Consider the following 10,723-nt stretch of genomic DNA (forward strand, 5'->3'; position numbering starts at 1 on the left):
AGCCATCAACACTAATGCCCATATGTTCATCCAGATGTATTTTGTAGCTCACCATATGCTTGTACCATATGTTTGTATGATATATAGTTGTACCTGTTGAAAGCAGGTCACCTCTCTCATCCAACAACGAAGCCATTACCTGACATCCAATTTTCCATTTTTCAGGCAAGTGGGGGCTTGGAGCCAGAGTTAATTTGATTTACAAAAATACAGAAATGTGTTCTTTCTTTCTTTCTTTCTTTCTTTCTTTCTTTCTTTCTTTCTTTCTTTCTTTCTTTCTTTCTTTTTTTCTTTTTTCTTTCAGAGAGAGAGAGGGTGCAAGTGAGTGAGGCCCTGGGAGGGGAGTGAAGGGAGAGAGAGAGAAGTGGGGCTCACCTGAAATGGGGCTCATGTTCACCCGATGCAGGGCATGAGCTCAACCAATGTGGGACTCTACGTCACCAACCATGAGATTATGACCTTAGCTAAAGTAAGATGCTTAATGACTGAGCCACCCAAGTACCCAGAAATGTGTTATTTCTCGAAACCAAAGCAATGGAAATCCATGTTAACGCAGTCATGATTTATTACACTGAAATCACCTTTGTCCAGCAAGAGGTAAGGCAGTTAAGAGCATGAGCTTCAGGTCCAGGTAGATAGGTGTGAATCCAGCCTCTGCCACCTGCTCCAAGTAATAAAACTCAAAACATTTGGCTTCTCCAAGCTAATGTATAAAAATGGGGAAAATAAGGCTGAGCCCATAGCACTGTGTAAAGATGAAATCAAATTCCATAAGGTGTATTAGAAGTGGTTGGCAAGGTTCTAGGTACATAGACTCGGCACATGCACTATTTACGTGCTCCATAAATAGCCAGTGGTGTGGGTGGTGTGAACACCTTACTGAGACCCAAAATGGTGTGGGGATATGTCCATGATCAGGAAGTACCTTGGATTATGTCTGGGGTCAGGGGTAAGATCTTCCCTAGTGGAGTACACTGGCTGCTTTTAGGACAGGGAGTTGAGCAGTCAACCCAAGACTCAAGAAAGTGGATAATCCATGTCGATCATTAGGGTGAGGTTGGCCTCCACCTGCTGGGACACCACCTTGCCCTCTGACTTCATGGAGATACAGACCAGATAATCCCAAATGGATCCTTAGCTCACACATTTGGAATTCCCCAGAAGTCCACCTGTCTCTATCATTATGCTTGACCAGAACTGCTAAATCTTGCTGAGGCTGGGCCGGTGGTAGTCTGCAGAGTAAGAGTAGAGGAATCCAGGAAGCAGGCACATTCTGTGTGATTTTGGAGGGAACTTCCATCCCTAGACCTCACTGTTGCCATCTAGAAATGAAGGGACTGGACAAGAAGAGGAAGAAGGAAGTCTCTGTCTCTTGCCAAAGGGCAAAGTTAGGAGGGGCGCCCAGAGTGCTGGGAAGGGCTGGGGGGTGTGGAGTGTCAGACTGATTCATGATGTGGGTGGGAATTCAGGGCCTGTCCAGGGAGTGGAGTGGCTAAGAATGCGTCCTGCCCTAATAGCCACAAATACAATTTTGTTGAAAAGGAGCTATAGCATCTCAGAGATCAGGTGCATCCTCACGATAGAGGCTGAAAGGCAAGGCAGGGCCCTATCTATCCTGTGGCCTGGGTGCCTGCTCAAAACTCACAGATGGCCAGGCGGTACTGCAGGCAGTTTTTGTTATTCCACTGCCCATCTGTGTACATCTCCACGCACTTCTCTTTGCCCCGACCCCTGGGCTCCCCTGGGTACCAGTTGGTGTAATTCACAGGAGCCCCATCAAGGTGGTAGAAGTCTCCAGAGCTGGGGTCCTCCTCCAGACCCAGGTAGGCATAAGTGTTGTGCTTCCTCACGATGCTGGCGATGGCTTCGTTCTCTTCTGGGCTCATCGGAACAGCAATGCGGCCCCCTGCTCTGGCACATGACTCTCTAATGGCGTCAAAATTAACAGACTGCCCATTGGTGGAGAAGACCTTCTCTCCCACTACCAGCATGGACTCCTGAAAACTTAGGACTGGAGCAGAGGAACCGAGTCAGTCCACTGACCGCTCTGGATCTAAGTCCCTTCCCTCGCTTGGGCTCTCTGCCTCTCCTCCTTCTGTCAACCCTCGCCTTCCCAAATTCCCCTCCTTGCTCCCATCATCCTATTCATTGGTTCACCTATTTAACAACTACTTATTGACTATTTTTATGTGCCAGAAACTGCCTTTTCCTGGGGCTCAACAGAAAGAACATAGGCAGAGACCTTGCACTCTTATGACACAGGGAGTTCATCTGTGTCTACTTCTGTCTCCTGTGAGTCATTCAGAGACATCAGGAAAGGGAAGTTTCATTCATTTACCCCAAGACCTGCACATCCATCCCTGTTTGCCAAGTCTCTAGGGTCCGGGGCCACCTGAGTGGTTCATTTGGTTAAGCCTCTGACTCTTGATGTTGGCTCAGATCATGATCTCACAGCTTGTGGGATTGAGCCCCGAGTCAGGCTCTATGCTGACAGCACGGAGCCTGCTTGGGATTCTCTCTCTCCCTCCCTCCCTCTCTGCTCCTTCCCCACTTGCCCATACATTCTCTCTCTCTTAAAAAAAATAAACTTTTAAAAAGTCTCTAGGTTCTGGACTCTGATGCAGGGAATCAGAGGAACTTACAGGAGACTCTTTGTGCCCCAGGCCCTGGGGGGCCCCCCTTACCTCCCATGGCCTGCAGGATCCAATGTCTCAAGTCACGGAGTGTGGTTTGGAGCCCCTCATCGAGAGAAGCTGGAAGTCCTGCCAAGAAATTCCCACCCAAGATGAGGGGGAGCCAACAAAGGCCCCTCCCCCCTTGCCGCCAAGCAGACATGATGCCAGCTGCAAGCCTGGTATTCCGTCCTTTACTTGTCCATCCAAATGCTCAGCCCTGGACTGTCTCCACACCCCCTGTGCCCCTGTCCTTCAACGCAGCCCTGCACCCGCCGAGCCCTTCCCTGCCCTTCTTTCCTGCCCTGTCCCTTAATGGCTCTGTCTGCCCACTCTTACAGATTTTTCTGGTTTGGGGGCAAAGCCCCTTCCCTCACCCTCCACCAAAAGCAAATCTGGTTCTTTCCGCACCCTCCTGATTGGCTTTGGTCCCCACTCCGAGCTTTGGAGTTCCCCTCTGCGTGCGGGGCTCCCATTCACTTCATCTACCTGGACCCCACCTCGCTCCCTGCACCTTTCAGAATGCGCCCCAGTGCCTAGGAGGTGTCTTCACTGCCTCGCATGCTGTCCCCACCCCTCACCTGACGCCCTGCCTGTGCTCATCAGCAGCCGCGATGTGTGGAGCGCTTTCAGCACCCGCTGACCCACACTGTGGCCTGCTACTTAGGCCCCTGTGGCTCCCCTCCTCCGCCTCATCTTCTCTTACTTAGGTTGAGGAGTAGGCATTTCGAGGACCTCCACAGTTCTGCCTGATCCCCATCATCCCTCATGTAACCGGTCGCGTGGGCACAGTGCCCGTGTTGATGTGGCCTGCTCACCTGGAGGGCCTCTCTCACCAGGCTCCCCCTGTACGCCACGCTCTCCAGCGACCCCAGGGGCTCCAGTCAGCCCATTAGGCCCGGGGTAGCCTGGCATTCCTCCAGGAGGGCCCATGGGGCCTGCAAAGAGAAGGGGACACAGATCTGTGTTATCCGCCGCTGGGGCTGTTGGGAAGCGCCCTCCCTTATGAGCCGAGCTGACTCAGCCATCACCCCATGGGCCCTTTGAGGGTGGCCTCTCCCAAGGCTGCTGTGGTCTAAGGCCCCCAGGGAAATCCCACCAGGCCCCAGCATCCAGCTGACTGTTGGACCCAGCCCAGCACCCCCGACAGGCGGGGCTCCTGAAAACAGGTCACTGCTGCTGCGCTGAGTCTTGCGACTCCCACTCAGTACCTGGAGGCCCCGGGTCTCCTTTGATGCCGTCTCTCCCATCTCTGCCCGGCAGGCCGTGGGATCCAGGAGTGCCAGGGATGCCAGGGCTGCCGACACAGACTTCCTTCACACTGTTCTCAGTGCTCGAAACCCCCAGCAAGGCCAGGGCGAGGACCAGAGAGCGCAGCAACATGGCTTCCATTGTCGTGGCTCCTCCTGCAGAAAGACAGGGCCGCCGGCCCATCTGAAGCATTTGCAAAGGTTTCCCCCTTGCTGGGCTTTGTCAAGATTCAGGCACACGGCCGAGCCCGAGGGCTAGGGCAGGTACAGATGGGACTTTGGGAAAGCCCCAAACTATCCTTGGAAACTCCGGGCATCATCTGCAGGCTCGGGCCTCACCCCTTGGGCTGGAGGTGGCGTGGTACCTGGGCCAGTGAGGAGCGCCTGGACTGTCAGAGGGCCTGGCTTCTAATGGGGTCTCCGGTCAAATCTCGCTGTGTGACTGTAGGAACTCATGCACCTGTCTTGACTTCAGCTAAAACCTCTGTGCCCTGGAGACAATCCTGACCTGTCCCTCTCAGGCTGCCGGGAGGAGTTTATGGTGTCGCTCACTCCCTCTGTCCCTCTACTCTCCGCTACCCTCTTGCAGGGCCTAAGGGGCCATGTTCCTGAGGATAAACAATAGATGACCAGGGCCAATGATAGTTTGCCCCTCCCCCTGCTGGGGCGTCCCCTTCTCCTTGGCAGGCTGTGCTCTCCCTCACTGGCAGGCCCTGCTGAGCTTCCAAGAAGAGTGGATCTGGCCGAGGAGCCTGGCAGAGTATAAGGATATTTGCAAGCCCGTCTTCTTGCATCCATAGTTAGGATTCTGGGAGCAACTCCCCGTGGTGCATGGGGAGGCCCCTTCGCAGTCTGACCCTTAGTCACGCTTGGGATTGCTGGGCTGGCTCTCACTGCCTGCAACCGTGTACTGGGTAAGAAGGGAGGGGGCTCTACTTACCCACCCAACAGAGCCCACGGGGATCTCTGCCTTCAGGTCAGAGTGGAGAGGTGGGCAGCGCCATTTATACGGATGCAGGCTACCAGGCTTCGTCTCCACCCCAGAGAGGATCCTGTCACGAGGGCCTCTATTTGGGGAAGGGCCAGTCAGGAAGCGGCCATCTTGTTTACACAGCAGCGTTCCCTCTCCCAGCACTCAGGCTGGAGGGGCACTTAGAAAACCCGCTAAAGAGGAACTCCAGGCCAGTACGCAGGGAAATGTCTCCTGGGGTGGGACACTCACTCCCCCAGCAGTGAAGGGGGAGAGCACTTACACAGGCACCAGTGGGGGCACACAGCAAAGGGAGCCTTCTCCCTCCTGGGCCTCGGCCCAGTCCTGGCCAGTGATGCATTCTCGGAACCGCCGCCCCCACCCCCCAGATGCCCACCAGCAGGAGACAATGTACCAGGGGAGCACTTTTTTCCCAGGGGAGCACAGACCTACAGGAGTGTCTCCGTGTGACTCCTTCCCGAGGCCATTCCAGCTCCAGAGCCTCTATAGCTCTTAGGAGGGGGCCATTTTGTTCCAGGCAATACAGAGGCCACGGCTTAAGAAGAGGGTGGGTGGTCAGGAGGAGCTAGGACAGAGTGTGCGCCATGGGACATGTCTCGCCACTGAGGTGCCCGTACGCATCCCCTACTCCCCCCTGGCCTCGCAGCTCCTGCTTCCGGAGCCCATGGCTAAGTCGGTGGGCACCTGGCTCAGAGTCACAGGCAAACCTTTACATGTTCCCCTTTCCTCTGTCCTGGCAGGCTCAGCTGTGAGGGGGCAGCGCCATGCCTGGATGGTCACGGGAGAGCAGCAGTTTCTGGTTTGGCCATGGGTGATGTCTGGTGACCTGCAGTGGAGACGACTTTAAGTGATAGGATAGCATATGAGGCCCTAACGGATGAGATCCCCGATTCAAGGCACCCGATCCGAAGGGAATCTCTATCTATAGGGATGCCTACAGTGGGGAGCCAAGGCAAGAAAATATCACCATGCTTGCCTGTAAGTGGTTTGAGAGATCTTGAGGTCTTCAGGAAGAGTGAGAGAACAGCCAGAGCCCACTGGGAGCCCTCCGGCTGCCTGCTGTGCCGCCCCGTGTGGGTGCCTGCTGGGCGGGATGGGGGACTCAGAGCCAGCCCAGGGCTGGGGAGGGGGAACAGTTCCATCAAGAGGACCTCAGCGTGGTTTGGGTGAGGGAGGACAGTTCTGCAGGGGAAGGAACGAGGTAGAAATAGAAGGGCCTGGGAGAGGCAGCTGGACCATCCAGGGCCATGTCAGGGAGGGTGGGGATTTACAAGTCAGACACACCCACGTTGCAATTTGAATTTTTTTATATGTTTTATTTATTTCTCAGAGAGAGAGAGAGAGAGAGAGACAGCGTGAGCAGAGGAGGGTCAGAGAGAGAGGGAGATACAGAATCTGAAACAGGCTCCAGGCTCTGAGCTGTCAGCACAGAGCCCGATGCAGGCTCAAACCCATGAAACATGAGATCATGACCTGAGCTGAAGTCAGACACTTAACCGACTGAGCCACCCAGGCGCTCCAGCCTGCGTTGCAATTTGGAACAGCCACATATTATCCATGTGGCCTTGGTCATGTTGTATAACTCTATCCATGTGGCCTCGGTCATGTTATATAACTCTATCCATGTGGCCTCAGTCATGTTGTACAACTCTATCCATGTGGCCTCGGTCATGTTGTATAACTCTTTATCCATGTGGCCTCGGTCATGTTGTATAACTCTTTATCCATGTGGCCTCGGTCATGTTGCATAACTCTATCCATGTGGCCTCGGTCATGTTGTATAACTCTATCCATGTGGCCTAGGTCATGTTGTATAACTCTTCATCCATGTGGCCTCGGTCATGTTGTATAACTTTATCCATGTGGCCTCGGTCATGTTGTATAACTCTATCCATGTGGCCTCGGTCATGTTGTATAACCCTTTATCCATGTGGCCTCGGTCATGTTGTATAACTCTTTATCCATGTGGCCTCGGTCATGTTATATAACTATCCATGTGGCCTCGATCATGTTGTAAAACTCTTTGAGCCTTGATGTGCTTTTTTAAATTATTATTTTGTGCCAGTATCAAGCTTACAGAAAAACTGAAGGCACAATACTATTCCTTTTGTTTTTTTCTGAGCCCATGAGAGCAGCTTGCCAAAGGGACACTCCATTACCCCCGTCCTCAATTTATATTTAATACAGACAAGTTTTCCTCTACATCAAGGTCGAGAAATCCACACTGATTCAAATATTAATTTTATTAAAATGTTTTTTAAATATTTAAATAGTATGTCATCCTTTAAGTCATTTGTGCCATCTGATGCCAGTATTTTAAAATGTAACATTCGAAAATCTCATAAAACGACCCACCATTACCTCCTTCTTCATCCTGGGCCCCGCCCCTCCTCCCTCTGCAACTTCTGACAGAGAACGCTCCAAGTTCCCGGAATGGAGGGTGCTTTTCCTGTCTCTCTTTGATCATGATTCTTCCCTTGTCTGGAGTGTTCTGATGCCCTTCTGCCACAAAAAAAGAGAGAGAGGGAGAGATAGCACAAGGGAGGGAGGGAGGAAGGGAGGGAGGGAGGGAGGAAGGAAGGAAGGAAGGAAAAGAAAAATTAACACTGATACCATAACTCCATGTAACATTCAAGCCCTGCACAAAATTTGCCAAATGCCCCCCAGGAATGTCCTTTAAGGCAAAAGGATCCAGTTTAAGATTGTGTGTTCCATTTAGTCATCATGTCCGTCTTGTCTCCTTAAGTCTGAAACAGTGCCAATGTCTTCCCTTAACTTCCATGACCTTGACACTCTTTGGCGGTAACAGGCTAGGTGAGAATGTCTCTCGGTGTGCATATTTCCTCAGGATTAGACTCAGATTCTGCAACCCTGGCAGGAACATCAGAGGAATGATGCTGGGTTCTAGCAAGCGCCCCGATTTCAACTCAGCTCAGTAAATATGATGTCACTTGGATCATTTGGTTAAGATGGTGTGGTCCAGGCTTCCCCAGCATACAGTTAGCTCTGTTTCTCTTCTGAACTAATGACCCTTTTGTGGAAGCTACTTTAGTACTACATGAAGATCCCACTTCTCAGATTTGCCCTTGTTACTTCACGTATGTATTCATCTCAGCGTGGATCCATGCCTGAGGTGTACCAAACACAGCCAGGGTAGAGGAGGGTGGGGAGGCTGCCACCTCATGACGCAGGTGACGCGGGGGTGCATTATCCTTAGAGAATTTAAAAACACTATTTGCAGAGAATTTATCAGCACATTGCTAACGATGATGCCATCAACAAAACCGTCTTCCCCCTTAAAAACAAGCTCTTGGTTCTGACCCCTATCTCGGGACACCCTCTTTGTGAGGATGCTGTCTTCACCCTGCCCAGACCCTGGTGGCCCATATCGACCCACCTCACTGTAGACGATCTCCCTCCACCCTGTTCTCCTCCCAGAGACAGGGCACCTTCCTGTGCTGACGTCTCCTCACTCACCGTGGTTGAGCAAACACTTCAGGACCAAGTAGGGCAGAAGTAGAGGTCATGCACTCCCCCTGAGGACCGGGAGAGTGCTTCCGGCAGATCTGACACCTCTACTGACTTACTGCTCAGGAAACTTGTCACCCTCCAGTCCCCTCCCATTGTCTGGGCTCTAGCAGAGTAAGGAGTCCGACGGGGCTGCTTCGAGCTACTCGAGCTAGCTATCATTTTGGAGCATCACAAAATCTCTCTGAGACGTGCAGGAAGGAAATGTTCGTTTGAGAATTAAGTCAGCTGTGGGGCACCTGGGTGGGTCAGTCAGTTAAGTGTCTGACTTTGGCTTAGGTCGTGATCTCATGGTTCGTGGGTTCGAGCCCCACGTCGGGCTCTGTGCTGACAGCTCAGAGCCTGGAGCCTGCTTCAGATTCTGCATCTCCCTCTCTCTCTGGCCCTCCTTTGCTCATGCTCTGTCTCTCTCTGTCTCAAAAATAAATGTTTTTTTTTAAAAAAAAAGAATTAAGTCAGCTGAGGCTGAAGGACACTTTGTGAATTTCCTGGGTCTGGTTTTTTTAATTATTATTATTATTTTTTAATGTTTTATTTATTTTTGAGAGAGAGAGAGCATGAGCCAGGGAGGAGCAGACAGACTGGGAGACAGAGGATCCAAAGCAGGCTCTGCACTGACAGCAGAGAATCTGATGCGGGGTTTGAACTCAAGAGGAACCTTGATACCGTGACCTGAGCCGAAGTCAGATGCTTACTAACTGAGCCACCCAGGCGCCCCCTAGCTGTCATTTTTGGATTACCACAAAAGCTCTCTGAGATGTACAGGAAGTAAAGCCTCATTGTGAAAGTAAAGCCTCCTTGAAGGAGGTGTCCTGAATTTTCTGGGTCACTCCAACAGGGTTATTTATTACCCATGTCTCTTTTCATCCATTTTAAATCCTCTGCCATAATATTCTCACAGTCAGAGGGACGGGCTTATTTTGTTGTACCCACAGGCAAAGAGATAGAAAAGCTACTTTACTAGCTAACTATATAGGTCAGGTCTAATCTCCGGAATCTAAGGGACGGCTTAATAACATGAAGGGAAAAGAGAATTCAGGCTATTGTTTCCCGAGGTGGTCAGCCACATCACACACACACACACACACACACACACACACACAGTACATTGGTGCCTTGCCAACAAATGTGATTTCATTAAAGAATTTACATAATAAATAAATCTATTCCTGAAAATTCCAGTTTGTTTAAAAATTCACATTATCTGTTTTTTTTCTTTACACCGTGTCAACATAGCCTTTTATCTTCTTCTCTGCCCTTAGCATTTTCAATACAATCTTGTGTGCCTTCTAAACCCTAGAGAAGCACATCATGCTTTAGGCCCCCCCTCTTTTTTTTTTAGCCTTTGTTGGAATATAATTGACATCTGATTTCGTGTGAGCTTAGGAGCTGAGTTGAGACACTCACATACTGTGAAATGATTTCCCCTGGAGCGCTGGCTAACACCTTCATCACCTCACGTATTTGCCGTTTCTTTTTTGTGGTGAAAACATTTTTTTGACGTTTATTTATTTTTGAGAGACAGGGAGAAACAGAGCACAAGCGGGAGAGAGGCAGAGAGAGAAAGGGAGATGCAGAATCCGAAGCAGGCTCCAGTCTCCGAGCTGTCAGCACAGACCCCGATGTGGGACTCGAACCCACAAACCATGAGATCATGACCTGAGCTGAAGTCCAATGCTTAACCTACTGAGCCACCCAGGCGCCCTGGGAACATATAACCTTTTAATAACAATGTGTCACATGCAACATTTGGGACTTATACTAAAAAATTATTCGTGTTTATCTGAAGTTTCATTGGGCATCCTGTGTTTTACCTGGTTTTAGAGGTTTGGACAAGCAGAGGTTTCTGGTAAGGAAGGAGAGAACTCCTTTGGTCTATTGTCATGTTATGATGGTTAATTTGGGACCACATCATCAAACGTGATGATTTTGGTTCAGATTTGGGATGAAAAGTGTTTCCTGAGCTCCCTGTGGCTGGTGAGCGGGGGCTCGGAGGCATGGATCGTATGGGCATTGATGAGGCTGGTATTTCAACAAAGCCCAGCTCTCCCCCGAGCTGGCGGGGGGCCTCCAGGAGCTGACGTATGAATGCTCAGGATTTGCTTACGCTGCTCACTCAGTCACCTGCCTCCGACTGGACTAGAGTCTTCACCTGGGGCTTCGGTGACTGGATAAACCGCGAGGTAGCCGGGTAAGGCAAGGCCAGCAAGTCAAAGGACCCAGCGTGGCTGCAGGCCCCCTGAGCAGCCTTCCTGGGGGTGAGTGTCCTTCAAAGCAGGGAT

At 51.1% G+C, this 10,723-nt stretch overlaps 1 protein-coding gene across 1 annotated transcript; it reads right to left on the minus strand.

Moving 5' to 3' along the window:
• Window positions 1–1,634: 1,634 nt before the first annotated feature.
• On the minus strand, window positions 1,635–4,055 carry LOC144217011 (pulmonary surfactant-associated protein A-like). The gene is made up of 4 exons (XM_077746485.1): window positions 3,884–4,055; window positions 3,491–3,610; window positions 2,685–2,762; window positions 1,635–2,011 (listed from the first exon to the last, which is right to left on the minus strand). The coding sequence occupies exons 1-4, from the start codon at window positions 4,053–4,055 to the stop codon at window positions 1,635–1,637; spliced, it is 747 nt and encodes a 248-aa protein (XP_077602611.1).
• Between the last annotated feature and the right edge of the window lie 6,668 nt (window positions 4,056–10,723).

This window comes from Crocuta crocuta, unplaced genomic scaffold, assembly GCF_008692635.1.
Source record: "Crocuta crocuta isolate KB4526 unplaced genomic scaffold, BGI_CrCroc_1.0 scaffold28, whole genome shotgun sequence".
NCBI classification, from domain to species: domain Eukaryota; kingdom Metazoa; phylum Chordata; class Mammalia; order Carnivora; family Hyaenidae; genus Crocuta; species Crocuta crocuta.

Bases quoted from the DNA above. Each gene is read 5' to 3' on its own strand.
- LOC144217011 (XM_077746485.1), bottom strand. From the start codon at position 4,055: ATGTTGCTGCGCTCTCTGGTCCTCGCCCTGGCCTTGCTGGGGGTTTCG. The intron at 3,611-3,883 runs GTACTGAGTGGG...TTCTCTTTGCAG, and splicing joins AGGAGACCCGGGGCCTCCAG to GCCCCATGGGCCCTCCTGGA. The intron at 2,763-3,490 runs GTGAGCAGGCCA...ATTTCTTGGCAG, and splicing joins TGGTGAGAGAGGCCCTCCAG to GACTTCCAGCTTCTCTCGAT.